Source organism: Oncorhynchus tshawytscha, linkage group LG15 (assembly GCF_018296145.1).
Source record: "Oncorhynchus tshawytscha isolate Ot180627B linkage group LG15, Otsh_v2.0, whole genome shotgun sequence".
NCBI classification, from domain to species: domain Eukaryota; kingdom Metazoa; phylum Chordata; class Actinopteri; order Salmoniformes; family Salmonidae; genus Oncorhynchus; species Oncorhynchus tshawytscha.
The window spans coordinates 10,875,585-10,899,759 of NC_056443.1; the positions used below are offsets into that span (position 1 = coordinate 10,875,585).

Consider the following 24,175-nt stretch of genomic DNA (forward strand, 5'->3'; position numbering starts at 1 on the left):
AGCCTCAAGTCTTTTTTGCGTATGACGCTATAAGCTTGGCACACCTGTATTTGGGGAGTTTCTCCCACTCTTCTCTGCAGATCCTCTCAAGCTCTGTCAGGTTGGATGAAGAGCGTCGCTGCACAGCTATTTTCAGGTCTCTCCAGAGATGTCCGGTCGGATTCAAGTCCGGGCTCTGGCTGGGCCAAATCAAATCTTTTTTTTTATATAGCCGTTCGTACATCAGCTGATGTCTCAAAGTGCTGTACATAAACCCAGCCTAAAACCCCAAACAGCAAGCAATGCAGGTGTTGATGAACGTTTGCTAGGAAATACTCCCTAGAAAGGCCAAAACCTAGGAAGAAACCTAGAGAGGAACCAGGCTATGAGCGGTGGCCAGTCCTCTTCTGGCTATGCCGGGTGGAGATTATCAAATAATAATAATCACAGTAGTTGTCGAGAGTGCAGCAAGTCAGCACCTCAGGAGTAAATGCCACTCAAGGACATCTTGTTCCGAAGCCACTCCTGCATCGTCTTGGGTGTGTGCTTAGGGTCGTTGTCTGAGTTCTTTAGGTGCCTTTTGGAAAACTCCAAGCAGGCTGTTTTGCTCTGACATGCACTGTCAACTGTGAGACCTTATATAGACAAGTGTGTGTCTTTCCAAATCATGTCCAGTCAATTGAATTTACCACAGGTGGACTTCAATCGTGTTGTAGAAACATCTCAAGGATGATCAATGATAACAGGATGCACCTGAACTCAATTTCGAGTCTCATAGCAAAGGGTCTGAATACTTATGTAAATAAGGTATTTCTGTTTTTTGTAAACATTTCTAAAAAACTGTTTTCACTTTAATGACATAATGACAGGTGTGTGTCATTATGGGGTATAGTGTGTAGATTGATGAGGAAAGAAAGTAATTTAATACATTTTAGAATAAAACTAATGTAACAAAATGTTGAAAAAGTCAAGGGGTCTGAATACATTCCAAACGCACTATATGCCTACATTCAGATCATTGGCGGTCGGTGACCTAACATAATCGGCAGAATGAATACACACTTGATCACATGTAAACAGTTCACTTTCATAGCTGCATACAAACAGCTTGTTGAATTCCTTCTCGTATCTATAGACTCTTTTGCTCTTACCTTCTTAACAAAGCGTGGGTGGCCAGTAATAAACTGGTCCTGAACATCTAAAACTAAGAGCATTGTATTTGGTACAAATCACTCCCTAAGTTCTAGACCTCAGCTGAATCTGGTAATGAATGATGCGGCTGTTGAACAAGTCGAGGAGACTAAATTACTTGGCTTTAACCTTCTCCTTCTCCCAAATCCAGTCAGCTGATGTTCTGAAAGAGCTGCAAAATCTGGACCACTACAAATCAGCCGGACTAGACAATCTGGACCCTTTCTTTCTAAAATTATCTAAAATAATTGTTGCAACCCCTATTACTAGCCTGTTCAACCTCTCTTTCGTGTCGTCTGATATTCCCAAAGATTGGAAAGCAGCTGGGTGGACACAACATGTCAGTTCATGCTGGAAGAGCTCTGCAGGATGTCCTCTGAAAGTTGCCATAATTACTGTGTAAGTCTATGGGAAGGGGGTGAGAACCATGAGCCTCCTGGGTTTTGGATTCAAGTCAAAGTACCCAGAGGACGGAAGCTAGCTGTCCTCCGGCTACACTATGGTGCTACCCTACAGAGTGCTGTTGAGGCTACTGTAGACCTTCAATGCAAAACAGTGTTTTAATCAATTATTTAGTGACATGTTAATATAGTTTGTATATTTTTATCTAAAAAGGATAACTTTGTAAAATGTTTCACTATTTTTATGAAATTCACTCAGTAGGATGGTCCTCCTCTGAGGAGCCTAATTCAGATATAGATCTTTCTGTTCAATATCACTTACCCTTCCAATGCTTGACCAGTTGTCTGGGACTGGGATGTTGTTTCTAAGTGTCCATTTGTAAGAAAGTTCTCTGCATTTTGCAGCCCATGAAACTCAACTCCATGTCCAGACTCCAGACTTTTACACAGATACATTACATTTTTTTGTTAATGTACCTATTCAGTGTCATTCAGTCTATTATTTAATCTCTTGCTGCTGCTCTAATGGACTTCCCTCATCTTACTTCATTGGCTGCTCTCTTGTTTTATGTTTGTGTGACGCACACAAGTGTATTGTGCTGCTTGAACGTATGTGAACCCCTACAATTAATTGGTTGTTTAAATTTTTTACCCCTTTTTCTTGGTATCCAATTGTTAGTAGTTACTATCTTGTCTCATCGCTACAACTCCCATACGGGCTTGGGAGAGACGAAGGTTGAAAGTCATGCGTCCTTCGATACACAACCCAACCGCACTGCTTCTTAACACAGCGCGCATCCAACCCGGAAGCCAGCCGCACCAATGTGTCGGAGGAAACACCGTGCACCTGGCAACCTTGGTTAGCGTGCACTGCGCCCGGCCCGCCACAGGAGTCGCTAGTGCGCGATGAGACAAGGATATCCCTACCGGCCAAACCCTCCCTAACCCGGACGACGCTAGGCCAATTGTGCGTCGCCCCGCGGCCGGATACGACAGAGCCTGGGCGCGAACCCAGAGTCTCTGGTGGCACAGCTGGCGCTGCAGTACAGCGCCCTTAACCACTGCGCCACTCGGGAGGCCCTGTTTGGTTGTTTTTAGCATGAAATCAGAACCAGTCTTTTTGATCTGATATAACAGGTTTATATTTACCAATACCATATCATGCGTGTAGAAAAAAAATGAAATTAAAAAGGAATTTAATGCAGGTGCAAAAATAAGTGAACCCCAAGTTGCATTGATTAAATCAAGTAGGTAAGTAGAATCAGGTGGGTAAATAATTGGGTACCAAATGAACCAATCAAATGAGAGATCATTAGGAAATGGTTTGGGCGGGACTCTGATAAATAGAGATAAGAAACCTAGTTAGTTTTGTTACCCATCCACGTGAATGCAAAGCACACCATGCTGGGAGGAAAGGAGATGTCAGAGGACATCAGGACAAGTGTAGTGAGAGCACATCAGTTTGTGGAAGGCTATAAAATCATTAAAAAAAGATTTGAGCTCCATCAGTCCACTGTGAGGCAAATAATTTACCAATGGAGAGCATGACAGCAACTCGGGCCTAGAAGTGAACGTCCTTCCAAAATATCCCCAAGAGCCACAAGAACAATAATAATTCAGGTAAAATCCAACCCAAACATAACATTAGAGATTTGCAGACTTCCCTTGCTGCATCTCAGCTATCTGTGCATGCTTCAATAAGAACACTGAATCGAAATGCCATTCATGGGAGAGTTGCTAGGAAGAAGCCTCTGCTGTCAAAAAAAGAACCAAACAGCCCGTCTTAATTTTGCCAGAGAAAAAGAAGAGATTAAGATGGCGTTCGAACTTTTTTTTCCCAACAATGTTTTATATCCTATGAACGAAGGCTCAGTTTAGTTCAGGTAATACAGTGCATGTTAATATGTTGTGTCATGATAAAATGTGTTAGATTGTTAATATTTGTACGAAAATATTTGTCCGTCATTTCACCCTGTTAATTCAGGTTTCTCATCTGCTGACCACGTCTCAATCCAAGGCGTGTTACATTTGTATACAGGGGGCATGAAGATATCTGCTTTGTAACAATAAAAAAAATCACTATCTTGAGTTCATATGCATGATACATTGCAAAAATAATATGCATATGGAGGGAATTCCGACCGAGTTATGCATGCGTAAATGGAACTTAATTCCCTATGCATGTTCTGGCCTTGAAGCATGAGAATATTACGCTATTCACCAGCTATTCCTTTGGGATGGTGTTACGTGCCTCCTAAGAAGAGGTAGGTGCAGGAGATCAAGGAAGTCCCAGTAGCACAATGTTTATTTGAAAGTCCCAACACAACAAAAGGTGGGGAAACACACCCAACGAAGTCGCCACACATAGGGAAATAACGTAACACCGAAACCCACCGAAATTAACTAATAGGACACAGGTGTAAACAAAACAGACAGACACAAACGGAAAAAGAAAAATGGATCGGTGGCAGCTAGTAGGCCAGCGACGACGACCGCCGAGCACCGCCCGAACAGGGAGAGGAGCCACCTTCGGTGAAGCGGGAAAAACGGGATTGTAAATACAAAGAGCAATTGTTTTATATTTTTTCCCTGGAGAATAATGTGAAACCAGTTATATGGAAGCAAACTGAAAATCATATCAACATGACATGTATTTCTGCTATAAATAGCTATGCTATAATTCGACATTTTTATTGTAAACCCTCATAATTTGCAGGGATGAAATTTGGAGACCCAAGGGAAGAGAAGGGAAGGGAAGGGAAAGAGGATACCTAGTCAATTGCACAGAATAATGCATTCAACCCAAATATATCTTCTGGATTTAACCCAACCCCTCTGAATCAGAGAGGTGCAGGGCTGCCTTCATCAGCGCCCTGGAAGCAGTTGTTGTTGGGGGTTAACTGCCTTGCTCAAGGGCAGAACAGCAGATTTTTCCACCTTGCCGGCTCAGGGATTTGAACTAACGACCTTTCGGCTACTGGCTCAACGCTCTTAAACGCTAGGCAACCAGCTAACCAAGCTATCGGCTTTTGTAGCACCGAACCTATATCAAGTTGATTTATGCGCTTTATAATGTTTTAATTATATTCCCTGGCTTTCCATTTTATTTGGCAATTTGTACCATGTTAAATATTAGCCACTCTATGTAGTACCCACATACTTGTAGTGTTAGTTTCCTTCAATTTGTAGCCTACATTTTGCATCATTCCATTCTGTTTACCTTTCCCTGTCACGTCCGTGTAGTTGTTCCTGAGGGTTGCTAGCAATAGTAGATCGTATTAAGCTAACGTTGTGCAATAATTTGGGATATGTAGCCTATTTGAATCATTATGTAACGCGGACCATACGTAGCCGCTTAAACCTGGAGCACGGCTCACGATGACTGACATTTGTCATTACAGTTCCATGATTAGGATAGATTTATAGGACTAGCCTATTGTTCAACCCCTATTGTACACTTTTTTTCACCTTCTAATATTTATTTCGATGTATTCTAGTGAGTGTCGACAAAATTGGAAAGGTACACCGTATTTAAAGGGATAGCTTAAGATACATCTACTGGAAACTCTTATTAAATAAAAACTCTACAAGAAAATATGTTGTAAAATCTGTTGGCCAGCAAGGGTTTTCAGCGGTTGAATAAAATTTATTCAGACTGTGGAAGGGAACCTTGCCTGCAAAGCCAGTTACGAGCCTGCATAAAGTCAATCTGAATACCAACGACTGAGAAGTGCAAGGTAAGGGCATGCGTTGGAAAAGCGTACATTTCCTAAATCTAAATCGACTCCATTATGCATAAAACGGACAACATACCCCATGGACATTGGCTCAAGGTTACCCCAAGGCAAACATTTTGACTATATTAGCCCACACAGCTACAAGGATGTACTTTCATGCTAGGTTTAGGACCTCTTCCTAAATATTTAGTCACATGATTCATTTTGTGTATGGTTTCCTCGAAACAAGTGGTGGTTCAACGAACCCTTTGGCTCAACTTCACCCACTATCCTACAGTTTAGCTAGCATAAAGCCTGGGCAGCAAATTTTCAACTAACCTTTACCTTCAACTAACATTACTTCCTCTCAACCTGGAAGTTACCGGTGTCTTCATCTCCCAACGATAGTTACAGGTGGAAAGTAAGAATTTGGAAAATGATCTTAATAAATGAAATCAATTTTTGCTCAATGAGGTAATCCAATTCATGTAAATAAATTATAGTGAGTGAGAAGCGGAAACTCTCTGATTGGATGAGATGTCTGCCGATGTCATTAGTGCGGGTTTGTTTGCATGAACACCATGGTAACAGCATACAGTAACATTTCTCAAAGCCTATATGACTGACTATGCACTGATTTCTGCAGATGAGCATATGCTCTTAACCTCTCAACCAGGCCCAACATAATTGATTGTTCTCTATCCGTAAAGGGCCTGTGTGGTTGCAAGCTTTTATTCCACCCCAGTAGCATGACGAGTCTGAAGGACTTTTAACATGATCATGTAGACCCCTCCCACAGTATCATATCCTACATCCACTCTATCCCTAATTTATCAAGCTAGAAATGGGAGACCACTAGGGCCAACACAACAGCATGCCTGCCAGTGGTGTTCTGACATATTATTTAAAGGGTAATTCTACCACTTTTCAACCTCATATTCATTATCTCCACCAAGAAACCATGTATTATTGTCTATATATAAGAACTAAAATAATATTCTATAAAGAGCTAGGCACAGAGGATGTATGGAGTGGAGTGACTAGCAGGACTCTACTGCCATCTGGTGGCAGCATGCAGCAGGGCCATAGAACCCTCTTCAGGATGCAGTCTTGTCTGTCGATATGCATAGTGTCACGAGATGGCAGACCAGTCTGCATCAACACACAGCGAAATGAGCAGGTCCTGGGGGCAGTGGCAATGTCAATCTTGGTGGGGCAAACTCCCCCCCAAAATGTTGATGCATGCCAGCAAAGCCACTACACAACACTAAACAATACATTCATGGCACTATAATGGTGACAAACAGTGCCCACAAACCTGTAGAGTCTACATAAAGCTGTCCCAACAGCAGAGCTTTCTTTTCAGCACTATGGAGTGAATCCTTACCACCGCTACACCTGGCTATCAGCAGAGCCTTGTCTGGCAGCGAAACAGTTCATTCAGCCTAATTTCCTTCCTTTAAAAATACATAGCTGATATGGCTGACTTGCTTAAACAAATGTGGTTTCTACTGACAATTGAGATGTACAAACTATGGCATAAGGGAACGATGAGTGGATCAGATGCAATCCGTAATTTCAATGAAGACATTACTGAGAGAACTAAGACGGATGTAGGCAATATCACTATTTGTTCAGCACTTTTGAAATGAGCAGCGACAGAATTCAGAACATGGGCCGTTCTTCCAGTATTCTCCCTGTACACCAAGTCAGAATCATATGAATAATAAAGGGGGCATATACGCAGACAATAAAATCTCTTACAATATTCGATAATTAACATTTCTCTAAAACAGGCTACATGTGCACCACCAAGTCAGAACAGTAGGCTAAGTTATGAGAGGGAAAGGGACCAAATTATTTGGGTGAGGCACATACACTTAGTATTGCTTTCTTAGCTACAGCATAAAATACATGTTTGGACTCACCTTGATATGCTGTGCTCACTTGAACAAGAAGGTGGAGTGGCAGTCCTTCTTGTGGGCAAACTTTGTCACCAAAGTCTGCCATTCTCTGGATTTATGGTGTTTTCAAGACAACTGGGAACTCGGAAAAACTTGTTTACATGCTGCTGTGTGGTTTGTTGCTAACCTTACTTTAATACCTGCCATCTTTACGGTTTTTACTTTTTAATTACCGTTTATATTTTTAGTTTATCCCTCGCTCAACTTTTTTCATTCCATTTTTTCACCCCGGACGCTTTATCTGGACGTCAGGACCTCCACCAGCCGAAGCTAGGTAGTAACATTAACATGATGCCTTCTAATTGCAGTCGCTGTACTCATACTATACAGGAGAACGATCGCCTGTATATAGGATATAGGATAGCTGTGCTGCAAGCCCAGCTGCAGACGCAATCGTTAGGCAAGGGTAATTTATGTGTAGGAAAGGATGAAAGTGTCTGTGCCACCAGTAAGTACAGGTAGTAGTATAAATCCACTCGCACAGTCCCCGCAGCTGGACAATTTTCTCATGGCTTCTGGAAGGAAATGCTGTAGGAATGCTCAACCGGTGTCGCTCATTCAGCCAACAGAATCTTTCAATCGGTTCTCTCCATTAAGCAAAGGGTCAGAGGCAGAGCCTTCTCTGGTCTCTACTCCTCCCGTTACGGGGTCTGAAACGCCGAAGCCTCCCACCATTAGCTCTGACAGATTGAAAATCCTAGTCATTGGTGATTCCATTACCCACAGTATTAGACTTAAAATGAATCACCCAGCAATCATACACTGTTTACCGGGGGGCAGGCCTACCGACGTTAAGGTTAATCTGAAGATAGTGCTGGCTAAAGCTAAAACTGGTGAGTGTAGAGAGTATAGGGATATTGTTATCCATGTCGGCACAAACGATGTTAGGAGGAAATAGTCAGAGGTCACCAAGCACAACATAGCTTCAGCGTGTAAATCAGCTAGGAAGATGTGTCGGCATTGAGTAATTGTCTCTGGCCCCCTCCCAGTTAGGGGGAGTGATGAGCTGTTAGCCAGCCTGCCAGCATAGTGGAGCCTGCCACTAGCACAGTCAGTGTAGTTAGCTCAGCTATCCCCATTGAGGCCGTGTCTGTGCCTCGATCTAGGTTGGGCAAAACTAAACATGGCGGTATTCGCCTTAACAATCTCACTGGAATAAAGACCTCCTCCATTCCTGCCATGATTGAAAGAGATTGTGATATCTCAAAATAGGGCTACTTAATGTAGGGCTACTTAATGTAGGGCTACTTAATATAGGGCTACTTAATGAGCTAATAACTGATCATAATGTTGATGTGATTGGCCTGACTGAAACATGGCTTAAGCCTGATGAATTTACTGTGTTAAATGAGGCCTCACCTCCTGGTTACACTAGTGACCATATCCCCCACGCATCTCGCAAAGGCTCAGTGTTGCTAACATTTACGATAGCAAATTTCAATTTACAAAAAAGAATGACGTTTTCGTCTTTTGAGCGTCTAGTCATGAAATATATGCAGCCTACTCACTTTTTATAGCTACTGTTTACAGGCCTCCTGGGCCATATATAGCGTTCCTGACCGAGTTCCCTGAATTCCTATCGGACCTTGTAGTCATGGCAGATAATATTCACATTTTTGGTGACTTTAATATTCACATGGACAAGTCCACAGGCCCACTCCAAAAGGCTTTCGGAGCCATCATCGACTCAGTGGGTTTTGTCCAACATTTCTCTGGACCTACTCACTGCCACAGTCATACTCTGGACCTAGTTTTGTCCCGTGGAATAAATGTTGTGGATCTTAATGTTTTTCCTCAATCCTGGACTATCGGACTACCATTTTATTACGTTTGCAATCGCAACAAATAAACTGCTCAGACCCCAACCAAGGATCATCAAAAGCAGTGCTATAAATTCTCAGACAACCCAAAGATTCCTAGATGCCCTTCCAGACACCCTCCACCTACCCACGTCAGAGTACACAAATCAGTTAACCACCTAACTGAGGAACTCAATTTAACCTTGCACAATACCCTAGATGCAGTCACACCCCTAAAAACATTTGTCATATGAAACTAGATCCCTGGTATACAGAAAATACCCGAGCTCTGAAGCAAGCTTCCAGAAAATTGGTACGGAAATGGCGCCACACCAAACTGGAAGTCTTCCGACTAGCTTGGAAAGACAGTACCGTGCAGTATTGAAGAGCACTCACTGCTGCTTGATCATCCTATTTTTCCAACTTAATTGAGGAAAATAAGAACAATCCAAAATGTATTTTTGATACTGTCGCAAAGCTAACCAAAAAACAACATTTTCCAAGAGAGGATGGCTTTCACTTCAGCAGTGATAAATTCATGAACTTCTTTGAGGAAAAGATCATTAGAAAGCAAATTACGGACTCCTCTTTAAATCTGCGTATTCCTCCAAAGCTCAGTTGTCCTGAGTCGGCACAACTCTGCCAGGACCTAGGATCAAGGGAGAGACTCAGGTTTTTTAATACTATATCTCTTGACACATTGATGATTGTAATCATGGCCTCTAAAACTTCAAGCTGCATACTGGACCCTATTCCAACTAAACTACTGAAAGAGCTACTTGCTGTGCTTGGCCCTCCTATGTTGAACATAATAAACAGCTCTCTATCCACCGGATGTGTAGCAAACTCACTAAAAGTGGCAGTAATAAAGCCTCTCTTGAAAAAGCCAAACCTTGAACCAGAAAATATAAAAAAACAGCCAATATCGAATCTTCCATTCCTCTCAAAAATGTTAGAAAAAGCTGTTGCACAGCCACTCGCTGCCTTCCTGCAAACAAACAATATATATGAAACGCTTCAGTCTGGTTTCAGACCCCATCATAGCACTGAGACTGCACTTGTGAAGGTGGTAAATTACCTTTTAATGGTGTCAGACCAAGGCTCTGCATCTCCTCGTGCTCCTAGACTTTAGTGCTGCTTTTGATAACATCGATCACAACATTCTTTTGGAGAGATTGGAAACCCAAATTGGTCTACACTGACAAGTTCTGGCCTGGTTTAGATCTTATCTTTCAGAAAGATATCAGTTTGTCTCTGTGGATTGTTTATCCTCTGACAAATCAACTGTAAATTTTGGTGTTTTGGTAATTTTCATAATTTTGTTGTCTTCACTATTATTCTACAATGTAGGAAATTGTAAAAATAAAGAAAAACCCATGAATGAGTAGGTGTGTCCAAACTTTTGATTGTGGTACTGTGTGTATATATATAATTTTTGCTAAACAGGTGGGGCTCAAAACAGGCCCCACCTGCCCTGAACAAAACTCCCATTCCAAAACTAACCCTGTGTTCATAACCAAGTGAGAAGATGGTTTTTACCACATACGACTTGGAAAAATCCACATGCTGACCTCTGACGTCATCTCCGACTTCTCCCACATGCTGACCTCTGACTTCAGCAACAACAAAACAGTATTTATAAAAAGCAATCTATTAATATGGTTTTCTAACACTATCATTTGTTTACAAGCATGATAGCTGTACTTTAAGTTTATGGTTGACCTAGCTTGTTGCCATTAGCCAATCAAATCAAATACAATTTTATTTGTAACATGCCGTGAATGCAACAGGTGTAGACTTCACCGTGAAATGCTTACGTATGAGCTCTTCTCCAACGATGCCGAGATCAAATTAAGAAAATAAAAACACGAGGAATAAAAAATACACGAATGAATTTGCAGTATGTACAGGGAGTACCTGTGCCATATCAATGTGCTGGGATATGACAGTTGTATGTACATATGTACAGTGCCTTCAAAGTATTCATACCCCTTCACTTATTCCACATGTTGTGTTTCAGCCTGAATTCAAAATATTTCATTGAAAATGAAATACAGAAATATCTCATTTACATAAGTATTCAAACCCCTGAGTCAATACATGTTAGAATCACCTTTGGCAGTGATTACAGCTGTGAGTCTTTCTGGGTAAGTCTTTAATTTGCCCCAAACCTAACGCTTTGTATCCAGGACATGAAGTTAATTTCTTTGCTAAATTTTTTGCAGTTTTACTTTAGGGCAAACAGGATGCATGTTTTCAAACATTTTTATTCTGTACAGGCTTCCTTCTTTTCACTCTGTTGTTTAGGTTGCTATTGTGGATTAAATACAATGTTGTTGATCCATCCTCAGTTCTCGTATCACAGCCATTAAAGTCTAACTGTTTTAAAGTCACCATTGGCCTCATGGTGAAATTCCTAAGCGATTTCCTTCCTCTCTGGGTTAGGGACGACACCTGTATCTTTGTAGTGACTGGTTGTATTGACCCACCATCGAAAGTGTAATTAATAACTTCACCATGCTCAAAAACTTCACCGTGCCCTTCTTTGCGAGACATTGGGAAACCTCCTTGGTCTTTGTGGTTGAATCTGTGTTTGAAATTCACTGTTCACCTGAGGTACCTTTCAGATAATTGTATGTGTTAGATCCAGAGATAAGGTAGTCATACAAAAAATCACGATTACACACAGAGTGAGTCCATACAACTTGTGTGACTTGTTAAGCACGTTTACTCCTTTACTTATTTAGGCTTGCCATAGCAAAGGGGTTTCATTTTTGACACAAGGCAATTCAGCTTTTCATTTTTGATTAATTTGTAAACATTTCTAAAAACAGAATTCCACTTTGACATTATGGGATATTGTGTGTAGGCCAGTGACACAAAATCTCAATTTAATCAATTTGAAATTCAGGCTGTAACACGACAATGTGGAAAAAGTAAAGGACTAGAACATTACATAGATGTAGTCTATGTTCCTAGGTCAAGGGGCATGAATACTTTCTGAAGGCTCTGTACATGTAGGCAGGGGTATATTGAAACAATCCGCGTTTCTCAACCTGTTCAAAGCATGTGAATGTATCCAACTGGTAAATACCACTTTCCCACATGGTTATGAACATGGTAAATTAAAATGGCCAACTAGGACTATTTGAGGTACTCCAGATATATCTAGCTATATTTATGACAATATTCCATAGAATATTTATTGGTAGATTTCAGTTAATTGGTTGCCTTTCTAATTAATGCTTGGCTAGAGTTAAATCCAGTACTGTGTCCTCAGAATAAGAATTCAATAAGCAACATTGGCTGCATTTACATGCAGCCCAATTGTGTTCTTTTGCCACAAATTGGTCTTTAGTCCAATCAGATATTTTGCCAATAAAAGATCAGAATTGTGCTGCCTGTGTAAACGCAGCTAATAAGGCTTGTAATTTTCTCTATTTCATGCAAGCTTCTAGAGCCCCTTTCAACTATAGCCAGTCTTTCTCTGTTAGCACTTACATCAAAGAGTTGAAATGTGTCTCCTCCATACTGTAGAAAACAAGTTATTTTAGGCTACCTGCAGGCACGCACCTGTGTTGCACTGCTGACCCAAACCCCCTCTAAATGAATCTCACAAATGACCTAATTAGGATTTTAATAACTGACCTATTAGTCATCCGTGGCGACCCGTCATTCAGGGCCTTTTGAGCCCCACATTTTTAGCAAAATGTTTTTGGACTTGCCTGTTCTGCATGTTATTTTGGCATTAATACCTGTCACATATCAGTTTGCAAACACTATAAAAAATATAATTGAGATTAACAAAGCCACATACAAACATGGTCTCTTTTTTGTTTTCTTGAGTAAGACAGCTCCAAAATGCAGGTGTTTCAGCCTAGCTCAGTGCTTTTTGTGGTGGGGCAAGCCAACAGAAATTACGGAGTGTTGTGCAGTGATTGGCTCAGTGTTGTCACTCATGGGGACTCTACAGTACGTCACTGCCAAGTCTAAGGGTAGAGCTCTAAAATTCTAGCCCCTTGGGTGCTGCCATTGAGCCCATCCATGAAGGCTCAAGGTGATTGGCCACAGATAATGACATCAAGTCACGTTATGTCTACAGTAGCTTTGATTGGCCTCCCCTGAGTTCCCAGTTGTCTTGAAAGCAGCATTAATCCAGAGAATGCCAGACTTTGATGACAAAATTTGGCCACTGTGATGCAGAGTGAGAAGTAGGCGCAGGTGATAAGTTTAATTTAAAAAAAGGAACATGGAACGATACAACATGTTTCTTGACATGAGACACAGAAACAATACTGCCTGGGGAATGAACCTAAGGGAGTGTCAGATAAAGGGGAGGCAATGGAGTCCAGGTGTGCCTCATGATGATGTCAGGTGTGTGTAATGATGGTTGCCAGGACCGGTGGTTAGTAAACTAGCGAGGTCGAACGCCGGAGGGGAGTAGCCACAGGACGATGCCTGCCAGAGTAACGGCCCCGAGGCCGGTCGGCGAAGATGGAAGTCACGGATGATGTTGGGATCCAGAATGTCATCTACAGGAACCCAACACTGTTCCTCTGGGCCGTACCCCTCCCTGCCCACAAGGTATTGGAGCCCACTCCCCGTCGGGAGTCCATTAGGCATCGGAACGAGCTGCAACAAACACTCAAAGTGGAAAGTTTTATCTCAATCTCTTCATTCAAAGACTCAATCATGGACACACTTAGTGATAGTTGTGGCTGCTTTGCGTGATGTATTGTTGTCTCCACCTTCTTGCTGTTGTCTGTGCTCAATAATATTTGTACCCTGTTTTGTGCTGCTACCATGTGTTGCTGCCATGCTATGTTGTATTAGGTCTCTCTTTATGTCGTTGTCTCTCCTGTCATGTGTTTTTGTCCTATATTTTCATTTCTTTTTAATCCCAGCCCCCTTCCCCTCAGGAGGCCTTTCGGTAGGCTGTCATTGTAAATAATAATTTGTTCTAAATAACTGACTTGCCTGGTTAAATAAAAACATCTGATTCCATGTGCTTTTTGCCTGTTATGACTGCAGCTAAAAAGAACGGGCTCGAATCGAAAAAAGATTTGAGTCACTTCAAACTGCCAATGTGAACAAGGCTTAAGTGGTCACTGTCGGCTTAACTGTCAATCATCTCTGGGTACACGCCCCCGAGTTTCACCCTTTCCCATGGCATTGAGCAGCATGCAGTTTAGCGTAGCTCATAGTTTGTGTGAAAGGTTACTACAGGGTTAGGTCACAGACATAAAGTACACACACTCACGCAAACACCCCGGGAGAAACTCCGGCGAACGAGACGGACCAGTGTTCCGCTGGATTACCTAGTGGGCGTGCACCCCTCTCTTACCGCAGCCCAGTGTGTGTAGGCTTCTGCCGCGCTCATTGAGCTTGCTAATGGGAATTTGTTACTACCTGCTTCCCAGTTGACAGCTCACAGAACCCGTAGCATGGCTCAGGCGGTCACGGGCGGCTCTATGGAAAGGGTGATTCTGGATGATTGAGCGTTGTATCCACCATCCCTTGGGGAGGAATAATACATTCTGTTGTTGCGGCAGTGAGTGGATCTATTCCCTAGTATGTAACCTGTGGTTTGCGATAGTGCCTCGGGCATCGTGGACGCGCGGTGGAACGGAATAATCAATATTTGGACCGTTATCTGATTGACCATCGTTAGTGCGCCGACATGTCGAACCTGGTCAGGAGCAAGAAGGACAAGGAGATAATTGCAGAGTATGAGAGCCAGGTGAAAGGTATGTTTTTCTAAGAAACTATCACTAACGCGTCACACATCCACACCCACGCGAACCCGCGCACATGCACACACCGATATGTACGCACACATATACACCCCTCATACACACCCTCGTGTTTATACATCCCCCTCTCTCATAGGCACATTCATATACACACACACACCTGTCCATGTACACTACACCTGCCTATTATGTCTGATCAACCGCCTCTCACACATGGCTTGTTTGGAAAATGGATGTGTAGTGGGGATGACACCTCATAATGAGAAGTTAGTATCTCTGGGTTCATCCTGAGTGCTGTAAGGTGCCTGGTGGGGAGAGGATGAGGGGCGGATTCTGCAGCACCCTTGATCATTCTCAGCCATGTGGAAGTGAGGGTGTTTGCCAGTAGTAGGCTACACTACAGTCAGTGGGTATAGAGTGGAGTAGTAGTGGGTATTTGTCATAGCTGAGAGCTCTGAATGTCTCTCTGTCTGTGTTGGTTCTGTTCCACTAATGGTTTGCATGTATTGGTTTACTTCAGAGGCTGTGACTGCAGCGGGCACCCTCCCCCGGTGTGTCTGACAAACTGTATATAATGAGCACTGCACTCTGCGTATGGTGGGAGTGGGACATGGCGTAGGTTTCATCGTCTTGTCAACCTCACTGACGTCCCCAAGGAGAGAGGCGTGTTATGGTTACTGTGACAATCGGACCTCTGCACAGTGCTGTAACTATGGAACTGCACCGTCTCCCCACCACGATGTCCTGTGGTACGGTATGAGATGAGGGAAGCATCTGGGGAGAGCACTGACTGACTGTACAGGTGTTCCACGTGACACTGATTCTGTTAAATGTCACATTTTACAATAGCACTGAACTAAATACATCCTCAGTCATGGATGGATGTTGAATACAGACTTGTAATCACGGGTGACCTGGCTACTTTGTGTGGTGAGCGTTCTAGCGCCCGGAGCTGCTGAGGCATCAGCATCCTCCACTGTGTTACACAGAGTGGCAGAGGAGAAGTGCAGTGGCTATAATCAAATCAAATGTTATTTGTCACATACGCCGAGTACAACAGGTACTCGGCGTAGACCTTACAGTGAAATGTTTACTTACAAGCCCTTACCAACAATGCATTTTTAAGAAAAATCAGTGTTAAGTAAAAATAACCGTAGCGAGGCTTTATACAGGAGGTACAGAGTCTGTGTGGGGCACAGGTTAGTCGAGGTAATTGAGGTAATATGTACAGTGCCTTGCGAAAGTATTCGGCCCCCTTGAACTTTGCGACCTTTTGCCACATTTCAGGCTTCAAACATAAAGATATAAAACTGTATTTTTTTGTGAAGAATCAACAACAAGTGGGACACAATCATGAAGTGGACCGACATTTATTGGATATTTCAAACTTTTTTAACAAATCAAAAACTGAAAAATTGGGCGTGCAAAATTATTCAGCCCCTTAAGTTAATACTTTGTAGCGCCACCTTTTGCTGCGATTACAGCTGTAAGTCGCTTGGGGTATGTCTCTATCAGTTTTGCACATCGAGAGACTGAAATGTTTTCCCATTCCTCCTTGCAAAACAGCTCGAGCTCAGTGAGGTTGGATGGAGAGCATTTGTGAACAGCATTTTTCAGTTCTTTCCACAGATTCTCGATTGGATTCAGGTCTGGACTTTGACTTGGCCATTCTAACACCTGGATATGTTTATTTTTGAACCATTCCATTGTAGATTTTGCTTTATGTTTTGGATCATTGTCTTGTTGGAAGACAAATCTCCGTCCCAGTCTCAGGTCTTTTGCAGACTCCATCAGGTTTTCTTCCAGAATGGTCCTGTATTTGGCTCCATCCATCTTCCCATCAATTTTAACCATCTTCCCTGTCCCTGCTGAAGAAAAGCAGGCCCAAACCATGATGCTGCCACCACCATGTTTGACAGTGGGGATGGTGTGTTCAGGGTGATGAGCTGTGTTGCTTTTACGCCAAACATAATGTTTTGCATTGTTGCCAAAAAGTTCAATTTTGGTTTCATCTGACCAGAGCACCTTCTTCCACATGTTTGGTGTGTCTCCCAGGTGGCTTGTGGCAAACTTTAAACGACACTTTTTATGGATATCTTTAAGAAATGGCTTTCTTCTTGCCACTCTTCCATAAAGGCCAGATTTGTGCAATATACGACTGATTGTTGTCCTATGGACAGAGTCTCCCACCTCAGCTGTAGATCTCTGCAGTTCATCCAGAGTGATCATGGGCCTCTTGGCTGCATCTCTGATCAGTCTTCTCCTTGTATGAGCTGAAAGTTTAGAGGGACGGCCAGGTCTTGGTAGATTTGCAGTGGTCTGATACTCCTTCCATTTCAATATTATCACTTGCACAGTGCTCCTTGGGATGTTTAAAGCTTGGTAAATCTTTTTGTGTCCAAATCCAGCTTTAAACTTCTTCACAACAGCATCTCGGACCTGCCTGGTGTGTTCCTTGTTCTTCATGATGCTCTCTGCGCTTTTAACGGACCTCTGAGACTATCACAGTGCAGGTGCATTTATACGGAGACTTGATTACACACAGGTGGATTGTATTTATCATCATTAGTCATTTAGGTCAACATTGGATCATTCAGAGATCCTCACTGAACTTCTGGAGAGAGTTTGCTGCACTGAAAGTAAAGGGGCTGAATAATTTTGCACGCCCAATTTTTCAGTTTTTGATTTGTTAAAAAAGTTTGAAATATCCAATAAATGTCGTTCCACTTCATGATTGTGTCCCACTTGTTGTTGATTCTTCACAAAAAATACAGTTTTATATCTTTATGTTTGAAGCCTGAAATGTGGCAAAAGGTCGCAAAGTTCAAGGGGGCCGAATACTTTCGCAAGGCACTGTATGCATAGTCACTTTAACCATATCTACATGTACATACTACCTCAATCAGCCTGACTAACCGGTGTCTGTATGTAGCCTCGCTACTTTTATAGCCTCGCTATTGTATATAGCCTCGCTACTGTTTTTCCACTGTCTTTTTACTGTTTTTATTTCTTTACTTACCTATTGCTCACCTAATACCTTTTTTGCACTATTGGTTAGAGCCTGTAAGTAAGCATTTCACTGTAAGGTACCTGTTGCACGGTGCACGTGACAAATAAACTTTGATTTGATTTGAGACCATGTGTAACAACACCTGCACAGGATCGGTACATCCAAACATCACACCTGCGGGACTGGTACAGGATGGCAACAACAACTACCCGAGTTACACCAGGAACGTACAATCCCTCCATCAGTGAACAGACTGTCCCCGAAAGGCTGGACTGAGTGCTTGTAGGCCTATTGTAAGGCAGGTCCTCACCAGACATCACCCGCAACAACGTCACCTATGGGCACAAGCTCACTGTCGCTGGGCCAGATAGAACTGGCAAAAAGTTCTCTTAACTGACGAGTCGCAGTTTTGTCTCACCAGGGGTGATGGTTGGATTCGAGTTTATTGTCGAAGGAATGAGCATTACACCGAGGCCTGTACTCTGGAGTGGGATCGAGGTGGAGGGTCCGTCATGGTCTGGGGCGGTGTGTCACAGCATCATCGAACTGAGCTTGATGTCATTTCAGGCAACCTCAATGCTGTGCGTTACAGGGAAGACATCCTCCTCCCTCATGTGGTACCCTTCAGGCTGATCCTGACATGACCCTCAAGCATGACAATGCCACCAGCCATACTGCTCATTCTGTGCGTGATTTCCTGCAAGACAGGAATGTCAGTGTTCTGCCATGTCCACTGAAGAGCCTGGATCTCAATCCAATTGAGCATGTCTGGGACCTGTTGGACCGGAGGGTGAGGGCTAGGAAATGTCCCAGAAATGTCCAGGAACTTGCAGGTGCCTTGGCAGAAGAGTGGGGTAACATCTCACGAGGAGATGCACTGGAGTACTTAATGCAGCTGGTTGCCACACCAGATACTGACTGTTACTTTTTATTTTGACCCTCCCCCTTAGTTCAGGGACACATTATTCCATTTTGGTTAGTCACATGTCTGTGGAACTTGTTCAGTTTATGTCTTTGTTCAGTTTATCTCTCAGTTGTTGAGTCTTGTTATGTTCATACAAATATTTACACATGTTAAGTTTGCTGAAAATAAACGCAGTTGACAGTGAGAGGATGTTTCTTTTTTTTGTTGAGTTTACATATGATATGAGTAATGTTAGATATGAAAACATTATGAAAGTGGCATTATTTAAAGTGACTAGTGATCCATTTATTAAAGAGGCCAGTGATTTGGGTCTCAATATAGGCAACAGCCTCTCTGAGTTAGTGATTGCTGTTTAGCAGTCTGATGGCCTTGAGATAGAAGCTGTTTTTCAGTCTCTCGGTCCCAGCTTTGATGCACCTGTACTGACCTCTCCTTCTGGATGGTAGCCGGGGGAACAGGCAATGGCTCGGGTGGTGGTTGTCCTTGATGGTCTTTTTGGCCAGCCTGTGACATTGGGTGCTCTAGGTGTCATAGAGGGCAGGTAGTTTGCGTTGTGCAGACCGCACCACACTCTGGAGAGCCTTGCTGTTGAGGGCAGTGCAGTTCCCGTACCAGGCTTTGATACAGCCCGACAGGATGCTCTCGATGGTGCATCTGGAAAAGTTTGTCAGGGTATTGGGTGACAAGCCAAATTTCATCAGCCTCCTGAAGTTGAAGAGGCACTGTTGCCCCTTCTTCACCACACTGTCTGTGTGGGTGGACCATTTCAGTTTGTCTGTGATGTGTATGCCGTGGAACTTAAAACTTTCCACCTTCTCCACTACTGTCGATTCGATGTGGATAGGGGGGTGCTCCCTCTGCTGTTTCCTGAAGTCCACGATCATCTCCTTTGTTTTGTTGACGTTGAGTGAGAGGTTGTTTTCCTGATACCACACTTCGAGTGCCATCACCTCTTTCCTGTAGGCTGTCTCATTGTTGTTGGTAATCAAGCCCACTACTGTTGTGTCATCTGCAAACTTGATGATTGAGTTGGAGGCGTGCATGGCCACGCTGTCGTGGGTAAACGGGGAGTACAGGAGGGGGCTGAGCACGCACCCTTGTGGGGCCCCGGTGTTGAGGGTCAGCGAAGTAGAGATGATGTTTCCTACCTTCACCACCGGGGTGGCCCGTCAAAGTCCAGGACCCAATTGCACAGGGCGGGGTTGAGACCCAGGGCCTCCAGCTTGGAGGGTTCTATGCTGTTGAATGCTGAGCTCTAGTAAATGAACAGCATTCTTACTAAAGTATTCCTCTTGTCCAGATGGGATAGGGCAGTGTGATGGTGAATGCATCGTCTGTGGACCTGTTGGGGGGGGGGCATGCAAACTGAAGTGGGTCTAGGGTGGGCGTTAAGGTGGTGATATGATCCTTGCCCAGCCCCTCAAAGCACTTCATGATGACAGAAGTGAGTGCTACAGGGCGGTAGACATTTAGTTCAGTTATCTTTGCCTTCTTGGGTACAAGAAAAATGGTGGACATCTTGAAGCATGTGGAGAAGGCAGACTAGGATAGGGAGCGATTGAATATGTCAGTAAACACACCAGCCAGCTGGTCTGCGCATGCTCTGAGGACACGACTAGGGATGCCATCTGGGCTAGCAGCCTTGCAAGGATTAACACGTTTTAAGTGTCTTACTCACGTCGGCCATGGAGAAGGAGAGGGGGGGTGGCACAGTCCTTGTAAGCTAGCCGCGACGGTGGCACTGTATTATCCTAAAAGCGGGAGGGGACTGAGCACGGGGCCCACGTGTTGAGGATCTGTGTCGCAGGTGTGTTGATACCTACCCTTACCACCTGGGGGCATCCCGTCAGGAAGTCCAGGATCCAGTTGCAGAGGGAGGTGTTTATTCCAAGGGTCTTTAACTTAGTGATGAGCTTTGAAGGAACTATGGTGTTGAACGCTGAGCTGTAGTCAATGAATAGTATTCTCACGTAGGTGTTCCTTTTGTCCAGGTGGGCAAGGGCAGTGTGGAGTGCAGTAGAGATTGCATCATCTGTGGATCTGTTGGGCCGGTTTTCAAATTGTAGTCGGTCTAGGGTTTCTGGGATAATGGTGTTGATGTGAGCCATGACCAGCCTTTCAAAGCACTTCATGGTTACAGACGTGAATGCTATGGGTCGGTCGTCATTTAGGCAGGTTACCTTTGTGTTCTTGAGCACAGGGACTATGGTGGTCTGCTTGAAACATGTTGGTATTACAGACTCAGTCAGGGACAGGTTGAAAATGTCAGTGAAGACACTTGCCAGTTGGTCAGTGCATGCTCGGAGTACACATCCTGGCAATCCGTCTAGCCCTGAGGCCTTGTGAATGTTGACCTGTTTTTAAAGGTCTTATTCACATCGGCTATGGAGAGCGTGATCACACAGTCGTCCGGAACAGCTGATGCTCTCATGCATACTTCAGTGTTGCTTGCCTCGAAGTGAGCATAGAAGTAATTTAGCTTGTCTGGTAGGCATGTGTCACTGGGCAGCTTGCGGCTGTGCTTCCCTTTGTATTCTGTAATACAGTTGTTTGCAAGCCCTGCCACATCCGACGAGCATTGGAGCCGATGTAGTATGATTCAATCTTAGTGCTGTATTAACGCTTTGCCTGTTTGATGGTTTGTCTCATGGCATAGCGGGATTTCTCATAAGCGATCGGGTTAGAGTCCTGCTCCTTGAAAGTGGCAGCTCTACCCTTAAACTGCTGCCTGTAATCCATGGCTTCTGGTTGGGGTATGTACGTACGGTCATTGTGGGGACAACGTCACCGATACACTTATTGATGAAGCCAGTGACTGATGTGGTCACTGCCATTGGAAGAATCCCGGAACATATTCCAGTCTGTGCTAGCAAAACAGTCCTGTAACTTAGCATCTGCATCATCTGACCACTTCTTTATTGACCGAGTCACTGGTGCTTCCTGCTTTAGTTTTTGCTGGTAGAAATGAGGTAAAACTAATTTAATTTTCCCTGCATTAAAGTCCCCGGCTACTAGGAGCACTGCCTCTGGATGAGCGTTTTCCTGTTTGCTTATGGCCTTATACAACTCATTGAGTGCAGACTTTGTGCCAGTATCGGTTTGTGGTGGTAAATAGACAGCTATGAAAAATATACCAACTCTCTTTGTAAATAGTGTGGTCTACAGCTTATCATGAGATACTCTACCTCAGGCCAAACCTCGAGACTTCCTTAATATTAGATTTCGTGCACCAGCTGTTGTTTAAAAATATACACAGACCCACACCCCTTGTCTTTAACGGAGGCAATAGTTCTATCTTGCCGATGCAGCGTAAACCCCACCAGCTGTATTTTATCAATGTCGTTGTTCAGCCATAACTCGGTAAAACATAAGATATTACAGTTTTTAATGTCCTGTTGGTAGGATATTCGTGATCGTAGCTTGTCTATTTTGTTATCCAATGATTGTACGTTAGCTAATAGGACTGATGGTAGAGGCAGATCACCCACTTGCCATCGGATCCTTACAAGGCACCCCGCCCTACATCCCCAATGTCTCTTTCTCCTGCAAATGACTGGGATGTGGGCCTTGTCGGGTGTCTGAAGTAAATCCTTCATGTCCGAATCATTAAAGAAAAAATCTTCGTCCAGTACAAGGTGAGTAATTGCTGTCCTGATATCCAGAAGTTATTTTCGATCATAAGAGATGGTGGCAGAAACATTATGTTCAAAATAAGTTACAAATAATGCGAAAAAAAACACACAATAGCACAATTGTTAAGAGCCCGTAAAATCTCCTCCGGCGCCATTCAGGTCCAAGTGTAAGACGCCCTCTACAAGATCATCAGCGGACTCCATAACAATGATCTACCACCCTCTGACCAGCTCTCTCCATTCACCCATGAACGGACACTCACCATCTTTGTAGGATGCAGCTTTCAAAGACTTGGCCTCTATTTGTTGACCTGAAATGAATACAGTGGGGCAAAAAAGTATTTAGTCAGCCACCAATTGTGCAAGTTCTCCCACTTAAAAAGATGAGAGGCCTGTAATTTTCCTCATAGGTACACTTAAACTATGACAGACAAAATTAGAAAAAAAATCCAGAAAATCACATTGTAGGATTTTTTATGAATTTATTTGCAAATTATGGTGGAAAATAAGTATTTGGTCACCTATAAACAAGCAAGATTTCTGGCTCTCACAGACCTGTAACTTCTTCTTTAAGAGGCTCCTCTGTCCTCCACTCGTTACCTGTATTAATGGCACCTGTTAGAACTTGTTATCAGTATAAAAGACACCTGTCCACAACCTCAAACAGTCACACTCCAAACTCCACTATGGCCAAGACCAAAGAGCTGTCAAAGGACACCAGAAACAAAATTGTAGACCTGCACCAGGCTGGGAAGACTGAATCTGCAATAGGTAAGCAGCTTGGTTTGAAGAAATCAACTGTGGGAGCAATTATTAGGAAATGGAAGACATACAAGACCACTGATAATCTCCCTCGATCTGGGGCTCCATGCAAGATCTCACCCCGTGGGGTCAAAATGATCACAAGAACGGTGAGCAAAAATCCCAGAACCACATGGGGGGACCTAGTGAATGACCTGCAGAGAGCTGGGACCAAAGTAACACAGCCTACCATCGGTAACACACTACACCGCCAGGGACTCAAATCCTGCAGTGTCAGACGTGTCCCCCTGCTTAAGCCAGTACATGTCCAGGCCCGTCTGAAGTTTGCTAGAGAGCATTTGGATGATCTAGAAGAAGATTGGGAGAATGTCATATGGTCAGATGAAACCAAAATAGAACTTGTTGGTAATAACTCAACTCGTCATGTTTGGAGGACAAAGAATGCTGAGTTGCATCCAAAGAACACCATACCTACTGTGAAGCATGGGGGTGGAAACATCATGCTTTGAGGCTGTTTTTCTGCAAAGGGACCAGGACGACTGATCCGTGTAAAGGAAAGAATGAATGGGGCCATGTATCGTGAGATTTTGAGTGACAACCTCCTTCCATCAGCAAGGGCATTGAAGATGAAACGTGGCTGGGTCTTTCAGCAGGACAATGATCCCAAACACACCGCCCGGGCAACGAAGGAGTGGCTTCGTAAGAAGCATTTCAAGGTCCTGGAGTGGCCTAGCCAGTCTCCAGATCTCAACCCCATAGAAAATCTTTGGAGGGAGTTGAAAGTCCGTGTTGCCCAGCAACAGCCCCAAAACATCACTGCTCTAGAGGATATCTGCATGGAGGAATGGGCCAAAATACCAGCAACAGTGTGTGAAGACATTTGACCTCTGTCATTGCCAACAACGGGTATATAACAAAGTATTGAGATAAACGTTTGTTATTGACCAAATACTTATTTTCCAACAATTTGCAAATAAATTCATAAAAAATCCTACAATGTGATTTTCAGGATTTTTTTTTCTCATTTTGTCTGTCATAGTTGA

The 24,175-nt window shown here is 43.5% G+C and overlaps 1 protein-coding gene across 1 annotated transcript in view; it reads left to right on the forward strand.

The window, feature by feature from the left end:
- The first annotated feature begins 14,198 nt into the window (after positions 1 to 14,198).
- LOC112214385 (SLIT-ROBO Rho GTPase-activating protein 1-like) overlaps positions 14,199 to 24,175 on the forward strand; it is a 30,428-nt gene continuing 20,451 nt past the window's right edge. Inside the window, 1 exon segment of the mRNA XM_042298133.1 lies at positions 14,199 to 14,797. Coding sequence (XP_042154067.1) covers positions 14,731 to 14,797 — 67 coding nt within the window. The 5' untranslated portion in view covers positions 14,199 to 14,730.